The 22,406-nt window shown below is 36.3% G+C and overlaps 1 protein-coding gene and 1 long non-coding RNA gene across 3 annotated transcripts in view; one reads left to right on the top strand and one right to left on the bottom strand.

Annotated features, from left to right (window-relative positions):
• The window catches only part of LOC138375813 (uncharacterized), a 24,175-nt gene extending 6,219 nt beyond the window's left edge, over positions 1-17,956 (top strand). Inside the window, exons 4-5 of one of the 2 annotated variants that reach the window (XR_011231562.1) lie at positions 11,439-11,491; positions 17,380-17,956. This is a non-coding gene — a long non-coding RNA (uncharacterized lncRNA). The remainder of the gene's footprint in view (positions 1-11,438; positions 11,492-17,379) is intronic. The other variant, XR_011231563.1, reaches the window with a different exon arrangement.
• On the bottom strand, positions 1,458-22,406 carry BPNT1 (3'(2'), 5'-bisphosphate nucleotidase 1). Its single transcript, XM_069459669.1, has 9 exons — positions 22,283-22,406; positions 17,031-17,169; positions 14,262-14,366; positions 13,447-13,554; positions 11,914-11,962; positions 10,483-10,574; positions 6,577-6,774; positions 3,968-4,073; positions 1,458-1,978 (listed from the first exon to the last, which is right to left on the bottom strand). The coding sequence occupies exons 2-9, from the start codon at positions 17,148-17,150 to the stop codon at positions 1,830-1,832; spliced, it is 927 nt and encodes a 308-aa protein (XP_069315770.1). The 5' UTR covers positions 17,151-17,169; positions 22,283-22,406; the 3' UTR covers positions 1,458-1,829.

The following is a 22,406-nucleotide window of genomic DNA, read 5'->3' as shown; positions in this document are numbered from 1 at the left end:
TGATGCTGTGGAAGGAATAAGTTTTAACATTAAGACCTTCATATGCCATCATAAAGAACTTGCATTTTATCTTGAAGGGAAAAGGAAGTCATAAAAAGTTTTGAGTAAGGGAGTAGTGTTACTAGATTTGATTTTTTAAAAAAAATCCATCTGGAGACGATATGACAAATGGATTGGAGAGAGAGAGAGATAGGTTACAGTGCAGACAAAGAGATTAGTCAGGAAGGCACTGCAGTGATCCAAGAAAGAAATAATGAGTTATAAGGGTATAAATTAAGGTAGAGGCAATGGGAATAGAGAATAGACTCTGAAATATCTCACTCAGATAACTTGTGTTTTCACATAGAAAACTGTAGAGAATACCTTTAAAGTTATTCTCATGTTACACTTAGATCTTTTTTAAATTAGGTTTAGTCCACTGTTCATAGATAGAGAATTCTATTATTAGAAGGAATTAAATGGATTAAGGCAGTGATTTTCAAACTTGGCCAATTATCAGGATCACACTGTGGGTTTGTAAAATAATTTCAGGAGAGGTAGGCAAGAATGAGGAGCTGCTTAAACATAATAATTCAGGGATCTCTGTAAGGCATCTAAGTAGGTCTTTGGGTATATAGATCTAGAGTTTGAGAGTTCTAAGCTAGATAAAGATTTCGGATTTCAGGGCCAAAGGCCCCACATGAAGCCGTACCTATGAATTAGATCATCTGGTGAGAAAGTAGAGAGAGCCTAGAACATAATCTTAGTGAATAGTGGCTTTTAAGGGAAGGAATACAAAGAGAAAGCAAGAAAGGAGTCTGAGTTGGCTAAAAGGGGGAAGAAGAAAGTAAGGACAAGAGACTTACCAGAGGGAGTGGTCAAAGGTGTCAAAGCCACAGAGACGTCTTCCTGCTATATTATGATGCCCCTGCAAAATCACACTATATTACCTTATCTAGTGAGTCCTACAGTTGGATGATTATCAAAGTCCCCAGAGTAGTCTTCTTAAAATACAGAGAATTAAAATTGCTGGGACAGACACTGTGAATCTGCATTTTTAAAAAATCTAAATGATTCTGAAATACAGTTGGGTTTGGGAACTATTAATTTAAATCACTTGCTTAATCTAAAAATCAGAGATATTTAATTAAAAGCAATGGACATAGACTCAAAAAATAAAAATCTAGGCATAAAGTCAGAATTGAGTATATGTTGTAATTGCCCATTGGGAGGAATAAAGGTAATTACCTAACTTTCCACAGGTAAGCCTCATAGTAATGCCATAAGAATAAACGAATCCCCATAGTAGAGAATTTATAATTGTGAAATACTTCAAAAAAAAAAAGAGCTAGTGAATAACATAAAGAGCTAAGATTAAATAATTTATTTTAAACAAACTTTCCCCATAAACCTCTTCATCAATACACATAATAACATTATATATATTCATGATTGGAGTATAAACATTTTAAAAATTACTGTGAAAAACAAGCGTGAGATATAGGAACAACCGTGCCCCAAAGAAATCTGGTTTATAAGATAGGAATGTTGAGTAAACAACTAACTTGGAATATCACTTGGAGCTAAACCTTTTTTTCATTATTCTGCATAAAAGGAGGAAAAGAAATATATTAAACTTATAAAGTCTCCAGATGTCAAATTGGTCTGGTTGATTAATTCATCAACTTAAATTCTTTAATTCTGTTTTCTAGTCCTAAGTACAGTAATTACATGTAAGTCACTGATCAACAATGAATGAAGGTGGAGTTCTAATTCCATTCAATTAGTTTTAATACGTATATTCTTTTAAGAACAAGTCCTTCTCCTAGCTAAGTAAATGAAACTTTCCTTTAAGGAACAAGTGCCTTTTTAACAGATTCTGGAACTCGGCTTGCATAGTAGTCGTAATTCCTCAGTGTGGCAAGGACCCCCGCAGAGTTCATGTGCTTCACCTCCTTGTTGTACTGAAGGGCGTTCCCATGGACATCCGTTAACTTGCCTATCAAAAAAACACCAGTACAATGTTAATGGCTAATTGGAGCATGCTGTTTCTAGTTGTTTTTTTTTTTTTTTTTTTTTTTTTTTTGAGACACAGCCTCACTCTGTTGCCTGGGCTAGAGTGCTGTGGCATCAGCCTAGCTCACAGCAACCTCAAACACCTGGGCTTAAGCGATCCTCCTGCCTTAGCCTCCCGAGTAGCTGGGATTACAGGCATGCGCCACCATGCCTGGCTAATTTTTTCTATATATATTTTTAGTTGGCCAGATAATTTCTTTCTATTTTTAGTAGAGACGGGGTCTCACTCTTGCTTAGGCTGGTCTCGAACTCCTGACCTCGTGCGATCCTCCTGCCTCGGCCTCCCAGAGTGCTAGGATTACAGACGTGAGCCACCATGCCCGGCCTTCTAGTTATTTTTTTAAGGGCCTTTTGGTTCCCTATCCAAGAGTAGCCAGTAAATTCTGGATAAAATAATATAAGGAGTGACCATAAAGGTTAAAATTTTAATTCACTTGAAATTTAAGACTATAGAACAATTTTAACTGAAGGATAAATTTTTTGTCTGATTAAAATTAATTTTATTTAGCATTTTCAAGTTTTTATTTCTTGGTATCAATTAATTTCTCTTTTCCTGAGGTGATCACTTTTCCTATTGCTTATATTACATCACCACTATTCACATTTTCAAAAATGTTTTCTTCATTCTATTTATTTATTTATAGACAAGGTCTCACTCTGTCACCCTTGGTAGAGTGCAGTGGCACCATCATAGCTCACTGAACCTCGAACCCCTGGGCTCAAGTGATCCTCTTGCCTCTACCTCCCAAGCAGCTGGGACCACAGGTACACTCTAATGGCTAATTTTTCTATTTTTAGTAGAGATGGGGTCTCCCTCTTGTTCAGGCTGGTCTTCAGCTGAGCTCAAGCACCCTCCCACTTCGGCTTCCCAGAGTGCTAGGATTATAGCCGTGAGCCACCATGCCTGGCCCATTCTACTGTTTAATATTAATACTTTATTTGGTATGAGTTTCAGTGAACGATATTCATAAAATATAATTGTTTTATATTACAGTTTCATTTCACATCCTAATAGGAATGGATCATGATACAGTGCAATTTAACCTTATCAGATAATATGCTAATAAGATATTGACAAAATATTAGGAGAAATGAAAGAATAAAAATTAAGCATTTTGTTTATTGCCTTTTTTAAATCACACAGGTATTTTAAAAGGCACTGCTTACTAAGAGTAGATATGAACTGATGTCTATTTGAAATTGAAAAATCAGATTTTTCAGTCAGATTTTTCAAAAATTCTAACTCTATGATCTTTAGCACTAGTACTGAGATATTCTCCAATATTGGCTTAAAAGTTAGACTAAGTGAGGTGATGCCAATGATGATGAACATTTTGCTTTTCAAGGAAAAATACCCTAAAAACAATAAAGCCATAGGCCAGGCATGAGGGCTCACGACTGTAATCCCAGCACTTTAGGAGTCCGAGGTGGGAGTACCGCTTTAGGCCAGGAGTTTGAGACCAGCCTTGGCAACAGTGAGATCCTGTCTCTACAAAAAAATTTTTAAAAAAATTAGCCGGGTATGGTGGTATGCTAACTGAGGCTGAGGCAGGAGGATTGCTTGAGCCCAGGAGTTTGACATTGCAGTGAGCTAAGATTACACCGCTGCACTCCAGCCTGGGTGACAGAGTGAGACTCTCGTCAAAAAAAAAAAAAAAAAAAAGAAAGCTAAAAATAAAGGTTCAATTAAATTAACTGTATGTAGATCAAAGTTCAAAAAAGAGACTACAATTAAAGAACAAATTTCCTAAAAATCTACTTTCTTATCTATGAAATGAGGGTTTTGGACTGGACAATCTCTAAATCTCCTTCTAGCTTTTATATCCTAAAAGTCTAGAGAAGTAATATTACTGAAATATTATGTCTTAGCATGATATAAAAACTCTAATTCCCGGAAATAAAATGGACTAACCTCCTACAGCATGTAAAATAACTTCTGGAGCACAAGTATCCCACTTCTTACATCCAGGACTTGCAAATACATAAGCAGAGGCTTTGCCTTCAATCAGCTGAATAATCTGTAAGGTTAAAAATAATATTACTTAGCCATGAAAAAGAAGGAAATTTTGTCATTTGCAGAAACATGGATGGAACTGGAGGACATTATTTTAAGTGAAATAAACCAGGCACAGAAAGACAAATATTGCATTTTCACACTCATATATGAGACCTAAAAAAAATTGATCTCGTGGAGGTACTGAATAGAATGGTAGCTACTAGAAGTTGGTAAGGGTGGTGGGAAGGGGTAATGAAGAGGTGTTGGTTAATGGGTAATACTGTTAAATAGAAGGAAAAAGTTCCAGTGTTCAATAGTGCAATAGGGCAACTATAGTTAACAATAATTTATTATATTTCAAAATAGCTAGAAGTTTTCAAATGTTCCCAGCATAAAGCATTGATAAATGTTTAAGGTGAATCATGTCCCAATTACTCTGATTTGATCATTATATGTTATATGCTTATATCAAAATATAACATGTACTCCATGAATATGTACAATTATTTTGTATCAATAAAAAAATTAAAAAAAAAAATTATCCCTTGACCATAAATGACTGAGATACAAATAAGAAAAACTGCTTTTTTCTATCAAGAATTTTCCATAAACTCCTTGGTTAGACTTAGGTTAATAGCTTTGGCAGGTTTAAATGACACCAGCATTATGAAGAAATATATAGAATGGATGCACAAAAATATGCCACCAGTCCCAGGTGAAGGGGAAAAAAGTGGTCAAATAAGCTACCAAGAGGATATCTGAACAGTTTCCACATTCCAATTTAGATAACATAAAGTTTTCTTTTTATTCATGTTGTTTTTCTTTGTTAGTATCTTATTAAAAAATTAAAAGTTTTTTAGACTTCTAAAAAATTGACCATTATTAAATAAAGGATAGAGAAATATCAAGCATTAACAATAATGTATGAATTAGTGTAGCAAGTACTTTCATAAATCTTGGGAATTATATCTATGGCCATTGCCACTACCAAAATACAAACTTTTAAATAGTCATCCTAAAAATTCCTGTAATACTCATACATAACTGAGATCATGATAGAACCTGCATGACTCTAAATGGTAACTTGCTATCGAGCCTTGATTAGCCAACGGAGTTTCTTTGGTAATACTGGAAAATAATTATTACTGTAAAACTCAGACTTCAAATATTCAAACAAAAAGAGAATGAGGAAAATTTCAGGGAACACAAAGTACCCAATTATCCCTTCCAGGACTATTCATGAACTTCAAACATTTAAACTTTGCTGTAGGCTTTTGCGTAAAAGATTTTTCTTTTATTTACATTATCTTATATTATGTGCAAAGAACTACACCAAGGGGTTCTTGATGTAAAAAAGTTAAGAACTGCTCAACAAGATTTTTTTCAGAGGAGAAAGGCAGAGATATACAGGATGGGAACTTTTTCTCTGAGGAGAATGATGCTCCTTGGGAATAAAAGAGATAATGGAGTTTTGTGATTACAAAACTAAGGGGCAAAGAGAAATCACACCTGTCACTATTTGTATTTCAGTGAATACTAGGAGTACATTTTCACTTTGAAATGTTGCAGATTTTTTCAAAATTCACTCATTTATTCATTTATTTAAGACAGGGTCTTGCTCTGTCACCCAGGCTGGATTGCAGTGCCATGATCATAGCACACTATAGCCTCAAACTCCTGGACTCAACCAATCCTCCCACCTCAGCTTTCTGAGTAGCTGGGACTACAGATGTGCACCACTATGTCTGGCTAGTTTTTCTTATTTTTAGTAGAGACAGGATCTTGCTACACTGCCCAGGCTGACCTCAAACTCCTGGGCCCACGTAATCCTCCCGCCTCTATCTCCCAAAGTGGTGGGATTATAGGTGTGAGTTATTTGCTTTTTAAACTCCCAGTTTTCATTGTTATCAGTAAATGCCTTTAAAAAATCTAAAAATAGTTGAGTATTGCTTCCAATACTTAGGTAAGGAGAAATGAATTCCATTCAGTCCAATAAATATTTATTATTTACCGTCCCTGTGCTAGGCACACAAGTGTGATACGCACATGTATCAGAAAGTACATGCAGTTCCGTATCACTAGAGCTGAAGCGTGAGTTAGGATATGGCAGGGGATGAGGCCTGGGGGTGTGCAGGACCAGGTTACAAAAGGCTTTACATTCTGTAGTAGTAGGCTTAGATTTTAAGTTGTTGTGATGGATCCAGGGATTTGGAACAGAGCAGAGGTTTTACATTTTTAATTGTTTTAGTGGCATTTGTGAAGACTGGATTGAACAAACCACTTTGGAAGCTACTATAACAGCTGGAGGAGGGATGATGATAGGACTTTCATTAACACAGAATCCTTAGATGAAAAAAAAAAAGACTTGACTCTTAAATTTCTTTAAAATTCTTTAAATGTGCTTTTGGTGGTAAATTATAATCTTAAAGCCCTTCTCTTAAGCTCTTATTTCATGTTTTTAAGAAACTCCATCTTCCTTTAACATTCAACTGCATTTCAGAGCCGATCACAGACCTTATTCATACCTTATTTCCTGCTCCTCCCACTCGCAGCACGTCATCAGGGTTCATGGCAGTAACACAGTCAGTAACCAACTTGCTGTTGTGGGATCGGGTAGTTGTGATAATGTGTTTCCCAGCCGGGACTTCCTTCAGTTGAAACCCAAAGGCACCTAAACCTAAAACTCCCCAGATGGTCCTCCCCAACACAGCATCTGGTCCTGCCTATGTAAACGAGTGAAACAACAATAAAGTTTGTAATCATTGGGAGAAAAATTTTAGCCATAAATGGAATATTTAGTTATATGAGCATCATGATTTTTTAAAAATAAAAGCATAATGTTATAAAATACAAGAATAATATCACTGACAAAGAATTTTTCCTGGGAGAATCAGCTGATTATTCTCATTGTTGTTTCTGTTAATAGTTTCAATGGTAATGAAGGGAAGTTTTGGTTATTCCTTGGAGTCCTCAGGAAAGGAAACGTCATGTACTGATTACTGTTTTTCTCTGAATCATCCAATAATCTCTTTGTTGTATCTGAAAATAGCCATTTCCCAAAGGTACTGAAGTCCCCATGAAATGAAACACCATATATTGATTAGTACTCTTCATTATCTGAGGAACAATAAGGATCATGTTACTATGGGAATAGGTAATGATGAAAATGTATTTTGCTGCTATAGGATAGAGCAACTGAATAGGCTGATAATGATACAGAAGAGTAGCTATGGAATGGGATCAGGGTTAAGATTTTATTGACAATTGTAGTGTAAAATGACAATGATAATGCAATCTTAGAATCTCCATTTTCCTTTGCAGAGTTCAAAGAATTCTCAACCACATTGTTTTAACTATACACTTCATATAGAAAAAAAAAAATAATGTATCTCAGGGAAAGTAAAACTGATATATAAAATGCTTAACAAAGTCATCTAAATGTGATATTAATGTAGTAGACATAAATTATAGACATACAGACATATATTTTACTGAACACCAAGCATGTACCAGTACCATACTAAGTGCTTTACATATATTATCTCATGCGGTCCTCAAAGCAACCCCATGAAGTATGTATTATCATACTTATTTTAAAGATGAGAAAAATGAGATTTGGAATCATTACGTAATCTAAAGACTGTAAGGAGTTCATCATACACACTGGGCTTATCTGTGTTCAAAGCCAATATTCTTCATCACTCAATTAGACTGCCTGAGATTATTCGTCAAAATGTTTTCAAACGTATCTTATTTATGCTACAGCAGTACCGTGGGTGCTGTTATAGTGAAACATGCTTATGCTGCAGGTTGGGTTCCCTGGGAAGCAGACTCCAAGACAGGTGAGGTGTTTGTTAGGGAGTCACTTGGGATCAACACCTGTGGAAGGAAGCAGGTGTGGACAAAGGGAAGAATTGAGCAGTCATGCAGGCCCAACAACAGCTTTAGCTGACCCTACGGAGGGGTCTGGAGCTAGAATGGCCCTTCAGGGTTGGCCCAAATTGGGATGAAATGCCAGGTCTTCATACTCCTGTAATAATCGGTCATTGGAAATGGATTGCATTGGGAAGCGGCATGGCCCTGGGTGAGACAGCTCTTCATAGAGAAGGCAATCGCAGAAGAGGCTGACTATTGATAGCGTTCCCTATAAATGGGGCAACAAAGGAACCAAAGAACAAGCACCAGGTACTCAATATATGTTAGTGTGCTTCCTGTGCTCCCTCTTGAGTCTACATTACAGGAGACCCTTGAAATCTGAAAAGTACAGATGGCCTCTATGGTGGCTCTAGGTACTCATTAGGCTTTAGCTTGATTTCTGAGACTAATTCCAAGCTCCCCAAGAAATCTATTTATTAATTCAGCTCTCCAGTTATTTTGGGAGGAAAAAAGGGAAGCAGATGGTAGACACAAATATTCTGGTCCCAAAAGTCACAATTCCCTCTGCAAATGAGTATGTAGCAAAGAGAATGGGACCGAGGAATCTGGTGTCTTGGTGAAGTAAGTGCAGACAGCTGGCCTTCCTCTGTGCTCCTGACTCGCCATCTCTCTCATTATCTTTCTCCACACCAATTTTCTGAGGGCAATAAAGGCTGAAGTTTCATTTTACTGATGAGTTAATTAAGCTTCATAATGGCATAAAATAGCTCTGATAAACAGACTGGGTTTCTCTGTACCATGCCACACCGTTTCCTTTCAGTGCCACCCGCTTCAGTATTTATTAGAAACAATAACAGAGTTTGAATTGTTTAGTCTTTTATGTGGCTCAAGAGAGCTATAAAGAGTAGAAATACAGTAGTAAGATTTGGACCTGAGTTTGAATCCCAGCTTTGCCATTTACCAATTGGGTGACCTTAGGGCAAGTTAATTGCCTCAGTTTCCTCTCCTTTAAAATGGGGATAATGGTTTCCTTAAAGGGTTGTGGTATTAAATGAGATAATATGTGAATCCCTTGAGCCTGGCAGCATACAGTAAGCCCTTAATAAATTTTAGCTATATTATTATTATAATGTTTATTTAAAATTGAATTGTTAGCCTGAATACTGCCAACACAGCCAAGCAACTTTTCTACTTCTATTTGTTGCAACAAATTTTAAGGCATAAGCAAGAGAGAAGGTAAAGAGAGGATAAAGAGAGTGTACAGGAGGGAATGAGGCGAGGGGAGGGGTAATGAAGAGGAGAAGCAGAACAGGAGAAAATGAACCACACTTGGGATGGGCAATGACTCCTGGAGTACCGCAAGTTGCCTACCTCTTTTCTACTAGCGGAGCCAAAACCCTAGCTATTTTTCTCACCTTTGCTTCATTCCTGTGTTCCCTTAACTCCTCCTTTTCATTGTTCTGTGGAAAACGAATATAATTTTTCCAATCTCAGAAAGAAGTGATGAAAATTATTAACAACTCTTAAGCACAAGGATTTATTTTTTTGATGAAATGTACCATGCATTACGTTTTCTATGAATTAAATGTCCCTCTTCTAAGTAATAGCATTAACTTAAAGTTTAAATAAAAACCACAAACTTGTGTCTACATATAATACTGTATGAACATTAAAGTCCTATTCAAAGACTTAATGGACACTTAAGCAATTCAATATGACTTTCCCAATAATATATACTTAATTATTTGCTAAATCCTAAGAAAGACAGGATTGTAAATAAAATTTATAATCATACAGCAGGAAAAAAATTTATATTAGAAGTAAAGATTAATCCTGCTTTTCACTCAAATTGGAAGTTCAGAATAGTCCTCACTCTGCCTACTTTGTTTCTCCAAAGCTCTATCAAGGTCACATTAATGTAAATACCTTAACTATTTTCTCTCAACAATTTCCTTTAAAATTTAATGTGATTTAATATTATATTCTTGCTTTGAAATTACACTAATCTCTTGCTTCTAAGGTACCCATTTTCTTTGAACTATAGTAGAAAGTCAAAGCAGACTAGAAAAAAACAAGAGAAAGAGTGCAAGAGCATATTTAGTTCTGTTATCAATACTCACTATAATTTTGGCAGTATGCAGTATAACCTGGAAAACAACATGGCTAGCATCTTTTCTTGGTTGAAATGGTTCATTTCTTCAATGTGCTTCAAGAACCACCTATAAATCAGGGGTCTTGATGACCAAGCTAATCAAGAACCATATCAGTAATTCCCAAACTTTTGCATGTGAATCATAAGGAATACATAAAAAATATATAATACATATAGTGTGTCTGTGTACACTCACATGGGTATATATACATTCCTGATTCGAATGTCCCCAGAGGTTCCGATTCAATAGTTCTGGGGTGTGACTTGGGAATCTGTATTTTGAAAAGCTCCCCAGATAATTGTATATGAAACCAAGCTAGGAACCACTGGGTTAGATAATATCAGGAATCATACAACACTATAATTATTTAATAAAATATTTTTGTGTCACTTATAATAATACCTGGTAGTTGTAATAAGGCTGGTTAATAATTCCTGCTATGGCTTTTCCTTCATAAGCAATTCCAATAAGAACTGTTACATTGTCAAGAAGACCTATAAAGAAGAAATAAATATCAATTATATCACTTTGCCATGTTATGATTCATCATCAGTACATCAATTGCTCCAAGTTATTTTTGCAGTAAAGGTATGGAATTTGCAATGATTCATCCATGATCAATCCTACTTATGACAAAATGCACAAATTGTAAGAAAGCTGGACAGAGAGACAGAATAGGGGCTATGACCACTTGACTGAATTGATAATCATGGTCTCATTAGTACAATTTGTAAACCAATTAAAAAAAGCAGCCATTATCATTAGATTTCTCTATGCCTCTTCCGCCACCATCCAACTCATTCTTACCTGCAGAATCACTCTATCTTTCTGGATTACTCTCTAGACTTGCACTTCGAGCCTTTAAAGCAGGGTTTCTCAGAGTGGGGTCCATGGACTACTAAGCAGCATCAGAATTAACTAGTGTAATTTTTTAATACAGATCTTCTCAGGCTCCTTCCCAGAACTAGTGCATCAAAATCTCTGGGGGGGGGGGGGTGTCAAGATCTAAATAAGCTTTCTAGGCTCCCTTATACACATTAAAGCTGTCTAGAGCTTCCTTGTTTCTCAATGGATTATAGAGATGTTTTTAGTCCACACACTGTATGATTCGCTCATTATAGGTATGTGTCATCCAAGAACAGCGATGGTATTTTTTTCCTAGTAATTGTGAGAAATTTTCTTTTTTTTTTTAAAGCCAGGAAGCTGAGAACCAATGTAAGAAAACCTGTGTAGATCTTTATTTGAAAAATAGAACTTTCAAGCTACTAAAACCTAACCACTCTGGCTCTGAGCCTGCTCCTGTCCTTCTTTTATGTTACTAATTTTAACTTACTGCTTTCTAATTTTTCTCATCTTAGGTGACTTCAGACAGGAAAATGCTGCACTGTGTTTCAAAACCCATCTTTAAAAGGTGAGGCTGTGAAGCGAGAAATAAGGGGAGAATCCATATGACGGGCACAGGATGGTGGCGGTGGCACGGCAGGGCAGTACAGCTGTGCTTGTCATCATTTTTCTACCCCATTAGAGCTGAGGGTTCAGGATAGTCCCTTTGGTGACACGGGTTTAATACATTAGTTACTCTCATCTGGGGGACATTAGGATTGTGGGGCTGGTAGACTATGTGGGTGGATGGTATTTAAAGGAGACGAATGTTCTCCCTCTGTCTTGACAACCACTGATGTATGATAACAGCTACTGTGAACACAAATATAGCTTTAGGGAAAAACATAAAACATGATACCAGCTTTCCATACAAAATATCAAATGTTTACAACTAAACATCAGATTCGTGTCCTACTGCTGTCAAATATGAACACACAAAAAAACACCAACCTTCAGTATATTCCTTAGTACCATCCAGAGGATCAACCCAGACCACAAGCTAAAAGGAGAAAAAGAGAGAGAGAGATAAAACATGTAAATCAAGCATATAAAATCCCCAAAATAGATTTAAATAGATTAAAACTGTTCTTTTTTTCATTTTTAAAATTATGGATGGCTTAAGCCAACATCATCTGTTCTATGATAGCAAAAAAACCTTATTGTCTTGTAATCATGGAAAATGTTCATTTAAAGTCTGATTTAAGAATTTTAAATGTGAAATGCTTAACTGATAAAAAATGTAATTGTCATTTGAACACTAAGCACAATGCCATGAACACAATAAGCTCTAGATGGTGGTACAGGGAAAACTTGCAAAGTGGAATAAAAAATGTTTTGAATAATGTGTGGTTGTTACTGGTTTTTAAATATAAGTGCTGATTTTTACAAAATGACAGTCTGATTATCTTAAGGACACAGGACATATAAGCCAAAGAAAAAGGAATGGTTCATAAAACTAGCAGTAGAGTAAAAAAGAAATTCCTTCTGCTTAGAACCTTTTACGTGATTCAGGATATGCTGCCTTTTGCCCCTAGAATCATAACGCTGGCTGAGAATTTGTGAGTGAGGGCATATTTCTTTTCTTTTTTTTTTCTTTTTTTGAGACAGAGTCTCACTCTGTTGCCCAGGCTAGAGTGAGTGCCGTGGCATGAGCCTAGCTCACAGCAACCTCAAACTCCTGAGCTCAAGGGATCCTCCTGTCTCAGCCTCCCGAGTAGCTGGGACTACAGGCATGTGCCACCATGCCCGGCTAATTTTTTCTATATATATTTTTAGCTGTCCATATAATTTCTTTCTATTTTTAGTAGAGATGGGGTCTCGCTCTTGCTCAGGCTGGTCTCGAACTCCTGAGCTCAAACGATCCTCCCACCTCGGCCTCCCAGAGTGCTAGGATTACAGGCGTGAGCCACCGCGCCCGGCCTTGAGGGCATATTTCTGATGGAAGATGACATGTCTCATTTTCTTTGTATCCTCCATACCACAGAGCAAAGTGCCTTACTCATAGTAAGTTTTCAATGAATGTGTGCTAAATGATTTACAATTAGAAAACTAAAGAAGTATGGTGGTTATCCAAAGGCATAGATTGAAGTTAAGCAATTATAAAAAGTGGGGTGATTTTTATGGCATTATAAAAACATGAGGTATCAACCTCTTTCATGTCCTTCCAGCCCCAATGACCTATGAAATGTTTTACTACCAAGGTTATTAATAACAAATTAGATTTTCTTCCTAAAAGTATTTTTAATAATGGTTTCAGAGTGGAAAGAAAGCCAATAGGATAATAAACTGAATTCTGAATTCCGTATGGTTGTCTGATTGATACATCTATGTTGGCTCTGAAAGATTTCAAGGTCCTGGTTGCCCCTATGTTATAACTACCAGCTTTTTCATTTTACAGGCAAATTTTATTTCCTTTACTATGGCAGAAAAAACAAAAAACAACACACAGATTAATAGAGAGTTAAGTATAAATATGGACCATACATCTTCCTCTTTAATATCACTGTACTGTGATGGGCATGGTTGCTTCAGTATTTCCTCCCACTGACCATCTTCAATCAGCTCTTGATCCACTTCCTCAGGAGGCAGATCCTAAAGCAGAGATGACACTAATGGTTATGAAAGCTGTTTTGTGTTTACAGAGTACACTTTGTGTCAGGAGAAATGCTACATCACAGTTTTCACTAGTCCTTCCTGTTTACCATTTATGTTAAGAGCTTTAAAAGCAAACCTACTAAAATGGCAAAAACAATCATGTAGGGCTTATCAAAGTTTCAATGGTCCCGTCTTCATTGTCCTGAACAATGTTTAAAAGGAAAAGAATTTTTAAATATTATAAACTTAAACATGTGGCTCTGAGAGCAGATACTTCTAATCTCTCAATTAACATGAGATGTCAATTCCTTCACTTTCAAAGTGTTATAGTCTTTGCAGAAGTATGCAAGTAAGCCTAATTTTGAAAACAAATGAACAACAACAATATAACTTATTTTATTCCATAGTTCTAAAACTTTGCTCAACTTATAGGTTGTATAAGCTGGGTATTATAAGCTGGGTATTAAAATAGCAACCATATCTTCTATGGCTAAGAATTAAGATATCTGGCCTAGAAATGCACCAAAATATTTTAAAATCAGATATTTCCTCTAAGTCCAAGGAATATAATAATTATTTTTATGTTTAAAACAATAGATATAATGCTTAAAATTGTAACAGTGGTATACAAATTATTAAAGTGTCAGTTATAAATCTATATGGCAAACAGATTAAAAAAATACTGTGTCTCTGACAGCTCCTACCTCTTCCCCTATAATTGTTAGTTTGGGGAATTTCCGTGCCAGTGAAGAACATATGCTCATCTGTACCAATCGATCTGCTTTGGTCTGCAGGTCTGTTGCACAGGTCTGTAACAAAGAAAGCAAATTTTATTTTATTTTTTAATTAACTTCTTTTTTAGGAGCAGGGTCTTTCTCTGTTGCTCAGGCTGGAGTGCAGTGGCACAATTGTAGCTCACTGCAACCTCAAACTCCTGGGCTCAAGAAATTCTCCCAAGTAGCTAGGACTACAGGCACATGCCACCATGTGTGGCTAATCATTTACCTTTGTAGAGACAAGGTCTCGCTATGTTGCCCAGGCTGGTCTTGAACTCCTAGCCTCAAACAATCCTCCCACCTCACTCACCCAAAGTGCTAGGATTATAGGCATGAGCCACTGCGCCCAGCCTTAAGGATATAAATTTTGGCAGAACAGACATGAAATAACTTGTCCTCTGAGTCCTAGTGCATGAGTGCCACATAATTTAGATTATACTGTCAGTTTTTAGATTCATAGAACTTAACATCAAATGAGTCAACTAGTTTTTTGGCTTGGTTTTTCTCAAAGGATTAATAGTGGTTAAAGTTTGGAAAAGAGCTTTTAAATAATTTAGGAAATTTTCTTCCCCAGCTCAGAAATCTCTTTCTTTCTTTTCTTTTTTTTTTGTTGAGATCTTATAAAAAAGATAAGATTAGTAGCCTTCTGAAAGCAGCTGTATTACCCTGCTGGTTTATCACTGAGCATGTATGTGGTTAACTAAAACCTCTTTTCCAAACAAATTTGAATCAGATTTACCTCATACAACTTGAACATGAATATAGGACTTTATATTACTCTTGTTACAATATCCTGTTGGATTTGGTTCACTTTTCTCAGAGGTTGCAACTATTTTGAATACTTACTCTACAATCAAATATATAAACTAGCCCTCCTGGCTTCATTTTATTGACAAATTTGATAACTATGATTTTGTTTTTTGAGACAGGGTCTTTTTCTGTCTCCCTGGCTAGAGTGCAGCGGCATGATCATAGCTCACTGCAACCTTAAGCTCCGGACTTGAGCGAGGACTGCCTTAGCTGGGACTACAGACACATGCCACCACACCCTGCTAATTTTTCTGTTTTTTGTAGAGATGGGTCTTGCTCTTTGCTCAGGCTGGTCTTGAACTCCCAGCCTCAAGTGATCCTTCCATCTTGGCCTCCCAAAGTGCTGGGATTACAGGCATGAACCACTTCACCTGGCCTGATAAGTATTTTTTCTACGTCGTCATCTTCCACAAAATTTTTGAGAAGATATATCCAATACATTTTTTAAAATGTATATAATTTTATGATTAAAGTACAGAGTCAGGGGCTGAGTTTTGTGACCTGCCAACAATGATCCTTTTCCAGGTTGAAAATGAATCAAGAGTTTAAATTTCTGGGTAATGCTATTCACCCAGTTATGAATACATCTAACAGTGGCTCAGTATGGAGCTGTCATCTATGTAACTATGAATAGTTTGAACCTTTTTTTAAATGGAAAATGAGAGACTATAACAAATGTTTTGCTGACATCAAGATACCCTTTATCTATCTGCCAAAGGAGCAGGCCCATAAATCTATCAAAAAAGGAAATGAGATTTATTTCACTTGTTCTTATGATTTTTAAAAGCAGTTATGTTGAATGTTTTATAATTTGCTCACATAAACTTTTTTCTAAGTTGTTTCTTACTCATATACATGACTTTCATTTTTTCTTATGGTAATGAACTTAGATAAGTGAGTGACTTACTCTATTTTAAATCATTCAAACGTTAATGATAAATCACATCTGAAAATTTTCTTACTTAGAAAAATTACGATACAATCTTCCTTAAAGATTATAATAAAGATTTAAAGATTAAAAGTTGGCTGGGTACAGTGGCTTACCACTGTAATCCTAACATTCTGAGAGGCCAAGGCTGGAAAATCATGTGAAGTCAGGAGTTCAAGACCAGCCTGAGCAACAGTGAGACCCCATCTCTACCAAAAATAGAAAGAATTAGCCGGTTATAGTGGCTACTGAAGAAGCTGAGGCAGGAGGATCACTGGAGCCCAGGAGTTTGAGGCTGTAGTGAGTTATGGTGACGCCACCGCACTCTAGCTGGGGCTACAGAACAAGACTCTGTCTCTCAGAGAGAGAGGGGGAAAAAAAAAAAAAAGTCAATACATGGAAACTTACATTTAAAATTTGTAATGTGAAATAATAACCAAATCTTATGGAAGATTATATTTTAAATTGGAACACGTGCATTTCTTTTAAGAATCGACTATCACCATATACTTTCTGATAAAAACTTAAGTAAATTAATTACAATACTGGAAAGAAAAACCTTGTTTTGGGTTTCTTTTCCATGAGGAAAAAAAATTTATAGCTTTAAATGTAAGGAACACTTACTTACATGCCAGATTTTACCAAACATGTCAAGTTCACTCAGTAAAGATTGCATGGTTTTGCATGTAATAGTTACTCTAGGATTCGAAGCTTGATTACAATGCCCTGGGGCTGGACACTGGTCAGAAGATCCAGTCATATAAATAAAGATCTTGGATACAAGAAGTCTGAGTCATTTTCAAAGCAGATATGGAGCCCATTTGAACCACGGATTTTGCAATCTCCATAAGGGAGCCATAAATTATTTTAGCTGTTAAAGTCTGTCTAAATTTTTACATCCTTTAACCCTTAATGAACAAAAATAAAGTTGGCACGAAATGAGATGAGCGTTTCAATACCTTCTCCACGATACCCAGGTCTCCTTCAGCAATAACACGTCTGACTATCATTCCTGCCTTTTGAGCAATAGAATATGCTGAGGCTACCAACCGCATCAACACAGTGTGACTGGAAGCCATGATCAGTCCTAAAAAGAAACTGAGGAAAATGTTTCGTTAGTTTCAAAGCTAACTACTGGTTTTATTTACGCCAGTTCAATTCAACACATATTTATTGAGTGCTTACTTAGGACTGCTCTCATTAACTGAGCAGGTTCTTTGATAAATATTTACTAAAAGAGATTTTGAAAAAACTCCATTTCAGCATTAACTCTCTCAGTAAGTTCTATGTTTTTCTTTCTGTCTGCAGATGGGGTATTTCGAAGGATCGGAGAAACCTGCCCAGGCTGCTGAGCACATGAAAAGGGTTGTGTGTGCGCTATGGAAGGTGCTTCAGGGACTAAAAATATAAAATGCAACATTTGCCTTTGAGGAGCTAATATTTTAGCCGGTGCGGGTAAAATAATGCAACCTAATGTCTATAACAGAAAACTAGTAAGTGCCAAGAGAGGTACGAATAGAGTAAGGGATGCAGGTGTACATGTGGGGTAATTAAAAAAAACTGTATGTGATTAAAATTATCTTCTGAAAATCAGTGAGTATATCTTTAGAGATTGAATAAAATTGAACCTGCTGTTATTTACCCCCATCCTCATCAGTAGCCAAATAAAGAGAATAAGCCACATAACTAATTGGAACAAAGACCAATCATCTGGAAAAAAAAATTTGGAAAAGTCATGAGTGTCAGAGAAGACCCTAATTCCAGTGAAATAAGTGGAAAAAAAACAGCCTTTGGAATGTAGTGTATTGCTCTTTGAAAATAAAAATTCAAATCCTGCAGTTTTAGTAACTGTTCGGGATGCTGGCATGCGCCACCCAGATGCCCTTCAGGCCTGAAGGACTTATTTTCCCACATACTGAAACTGCTGCTAACAGATGGCCCTTAGCTGCCATCTTTCTTTGGCAATTTATCTGCTGAGAAGAGTCACTTCACCGGAAACATAGCAACAGGGAGGTTTAAAGGCCACTCCCCACACCAACTGGTCTGCCACTTGAACTCTGAAGGGCCATCCCAGCTTCAGAGTACCCAGTGAGGTCAGCTGAGTCCTGAGTTGAAACTGTATCACAGTCAACATCCCCCCTTCTACTACTCTTCCCCTCTTCCCCTTCCCTCCCACGTGATCCCAAGAACACTCCCTAATAAACCTCTTAGACTTTATCTCTGTCTCAGAGAGTTTATGGGGAACCAACCTATGGCAAAAACTCTTCCACCTCTAAATCAGATCAAGTCAACATTATTTCCCTGAAATAAGGGAACACAATTATTGTTCCCTTTATATAGGGAATATATATAAAGGACATTATAAACCTCAATTCAGCAACAGTCATTGTTCTACCACCAATTTTTGACTGAATATTTGACTTGAAGTACCTTGTAATCACTTTACATCTTTTTTCTATCCACATTCTTTTTTACTTTTTCTTTCTTTCTTTTTTTCTATGAGACAGGGTCTTGCTCTGTTGCCTGGGCTAGAGTGCAGTGGTATGATCATAGCTCCTTGCAGCCTCAAACTCTAGGGCTCAAGAAATTTTCCCACCTTAGCCTCGTGAGTAGTTGGGGCTATAAGCATGTGCCACCACACCCGGCTAATTTTTAAATTTTTTTTTGTAGAGATGAGATCTTGCTATGGTGCCCAGGCTGGTCTTGAACTCCTGGCCTCAAAGGATCTCACCTCAGCCTCTCAAAGTGCTGGGATTACTGGCCACCACCCCCAGCCTATCATCCACATTCTATTCACAGGAATTATAAACCTAACTAAAATAAACAAGTGAAGTGTTTGCAACCCTTCAGACGGAAGATGGAATTGAAAATGCTGTAAGGTGAGGAATACTATACTGTGACCAATAGCTGTCTGGAATTAAGATGAAAATAAAATGGGTTTCTATGTACAGTTGAGCAATATGGGCTTGAACTGTGCAGATCTACTTATACATGGATTTTTTTTCAACCAAATGCAGATAGCAAAGGGATATGAAACCTATGTACACAGAGGGCCAACTTTTTGTATATAGGTTTGGCAGGGCTGTGAGACTTTCACCTGTGCAGATTTTGGCATAGGTTGGAGGTGTCTTGGAACCAATCCCCCTGGTATGCCAGTGGATGATTTTGTTGGAATTCTGTTTATCTTATTATGTCATAATAAGGCTAGATTAATTTTCTTAGCATAGTAGGTGTAACGTGGAATAAACCAGTTATGATTATTACTAATTCAGAAGCACCTCAGATAGGAGGAATAATTTAGCAAACACTTTGTTGGCCTTACCTCTACTTCCTTATATCCATATCCAGCCATGTATCTGATTTACTCTGCACTGGAAAGGTAATCTTTGGGCAATTGATTTGTTCTACCCAGATGTCTTAACCACTGAGGATATATTAATATGTGCTGCTATGTTCATTCAGTCCCCTTGTTATATAAGACTTCTTTCGTAACAGGGAGATCATTTTCCTGCATTGTATGGTGTTACTGTAACTTTTCACAGATATCATTTACCTTTGAGCCAGTTAAACAATCATTTGAGCCTCGTCAGGCTTCATAAATGACTAAACTATTAACCCTTGTATTAGCCAAGTCTATGGAATTTTCTTCCAAAGAGAAACTCTCAGGGTTTGTCTACTACTTTCCTCACAAAATGTATATTTTTGAACCACCATTTTTGAATCACTGTATTTATGAACCACCATTTAAAACTAAAATCAGTTTCTAAGATATAAGAATGGAAGAAATAAGGTTTGATATAAAGCACAACAATGACTTATGAAGAAACTTCACAAATCGCTTTAGGGTGGCAAATAAGGAAAAAAGTACTTCTCTGGTTCAAACTAAATTAGTAAGTAATGAAATATTACTATCCCCTAGCCCTAATAGTTTTCTTCCTTATTTTTTAAACAAATGAATACAATGTTGGTTTTTGGTATAAAAAAATAATTATTAATACCAAAACACAAAATCTGTAAAAGAGGTTCCTAATGGCCTTTTTAATTGTGCCTCCTCCCGGACTCCAAATGAGGATTCCTTTTTGATGGTATAGGTGGATTAAGAGTAAGGCCAAAACTAGCTACATGTAAGTTAACTTCTTTGAAGCAATTCAAATTCCACCCATTGTATTAATACTTCCTTCTCTATCAGTTTTAGACCTTCTGGGTCTTAAAACACTACCTTTTGTGAATATGTCTTTCTGAAAGCTTAGTCAAAAACAGCCTAGTGGTTAAGGGCATAGGCTCTGGAACACACTGCTTGTGTTCAAATTCTGGCTCTGGCACACATTACCTGTGTAACTTTGAGAAAGCCACTTACAGTCTCTGTGCCTCAACCTATAAAATGGAGATAACAATAGTACCTATAGTGAAGGGTTGTTGTAATTATTAAATAAGTAGCACATATAAAGCACTTAATGTACTAGCCCCTGGCACAAGGTAAACACCAGATAATAATGGCTAACCATTGTTATTATGATTGTCCTTATTTTTGATTATTCTGCAGGGACATTAGGGCAATATTAAGGGCAAAAAGTTCCTATAGCTTCTGCAACAGTATTCTGACCTTGAGGATGTAGTATAACCAATATGATCCTGAATCACAGTACTGTACCAGCTCTTTTTCATAATATTCTGGGCTTGAGGCTTAGAGTAGACACATAAAAAGGTTGTGTAACAAAAGGCAATCAACCTTACACCCCCTCCACTTAAGAAATCTTTACAACTGCCAACAGGACTAATTCAGAAGGATGAAAAACAACAGGAATCAAATGATCAGTTTTTTCTCATATTAAGATGGAGAACATATGAAGATTAGGAACTAAAAAGGAATGATGAGTTCCTGATCAAAGTACTGAAATTATTTATCTTTTGGAACCTGGCCAAATAATAATGTTCAAGGTCATCTGGAAAAATAAAAATGTGAGCACAACAACACAAATTCTGAAAAAAGAACAATGAGCAGAGATACTTCCTTTACCATTTATCAAAATATAATAAAACTATAGTAATTTACTAGTAAAACTATAGTAATTTAAAAAGTTTAGCTAGTGAGATTCAAAAAAATTCCAGAAAGAAATACAAACACACTAAAGGTGGTATTTCCAATAATGGGGGAAATTCAATTGTGCATAAATGGCAGAACAGTTGCTAACTTTTTAAAAAAAGTTGAATCCTTTTTACATTCTTTTTATCAAAATATATTCCAGGCCAATGCATGATTTTTAAAAGTAAAGAATGAAACCTTAAAAGCATGAGGAAAAGACTTATAAATAAACAAAACCTTATAAACTTGGTAAACACCTTTTATGCATAAAACTAAGAATCCATAACAATATAATAATAAATTTGACTATATAAAATTAAAATTTCTATATAACTGAAATGCCATAAACAAGGTAAACAGATAATTGACAAAATGAGAAAAAAATCTTGTATCACATATTAGACAAATGAGCTAATTTGTAAAGGGCTCTTATATATCAGTATGTAAAAGATGAATAATCTAATAGAAAAAAAATGAGCAAAGGACAGGAACAGGCAATTCCTACAAAAAGAAAAGCAATGGCCATTAAATACCTGAATATTCAACTTCACTAATTACAAAAGAAATGCAGACTACGACAATGAGAAATGATTGTTTATTTGTAAGATTGTCATAGATAAGAAAAAGTTTGTCCCGTTTGCAAGTGTGTGGGGGAACATGTTCCTGAGCATTGTTGGTAAGGATGCAAAGCGCCAGGATTTTGAGAACCTTAATAAAAGTAAAATGTACACATCTTTTGAACCAGCAAATATATTTGCAGGGAAACTCAAATAAATCACGCAAGTCTACAAATATGCACAAATGACAGCTGGAAGACTATCTGCAATTGTAATGAAATTTCATTTTAGGCGTAAGGCAGTTTCTAAATTTGGGTGCACCAACAACTGCAATGTCTAGGTTTACCTTGTGGCTTCTACAATATATAGATATACTTATAAAAAGACCCCAGAGCATTAAGAGCACAGATACACAATTAAAATGTTGACACTCAAGAGTCTAGGTCCGAAATTGGAGTATCTGGAGAGGCAATCTGATTCACATTTTTTTAAAAAACATAAATCCCTTGAAGAAACTACTCAGATCTGCTTAAGATCTCCCCTTGCCCAGACCCGCAGGGGAGAAACTTACCGTGACAAACCTGGAACAACAGACCAAAGACACTTCTGGGGTACTTAAAAACGCTCTATCAACACACAGGTCCCTGGAAGCGTCCAGTACCGCGCTCTCGCGCTGCAATGGGTCACTTGGGGAT

Source organism: Eulemur rufifrons, chromosome 27, assembly GCF_041146395.1.
Source record: "Eulemur rufifrons isolate Redbay chromosome 27, OSU_ERuf_1, whole genome shotgun sequence".
NCBI classification, from domain to species: Eukaryota; Metazoa; Chordata; class Mammalia; order Primates; family Lemuridae; genus Eulemur; species Eulemur rufifrons.
Note: the sequence above shows the minus strand (reverse complement) of the source record. Positions and strands in the feature narration are given on the sequence as shown.

Coding starts and splice junctions, on each gene's coding strand:
- BPNT1 (XM_069459669.1), bottom strand. CDS start 17,150: ATGGCTTCCAGTCACACTGTGTTGATGCGGTTGGTAGCCTCAGCATAT. Junction 11,963..13,446: donor GTGATATTAAAGAGGAAGAT/GTATGGTCCATA, acceptor TTCTCCTTTTAG/CTTGTGGTCTGGGTTGATCC. Junction 4,074..6,576: donor TGGGAGGAGCAGGAAATAAG/GTATGAATAAGG, acceptor TTAACCTTACAG/ATTATTCAGCTGATTGAAGG.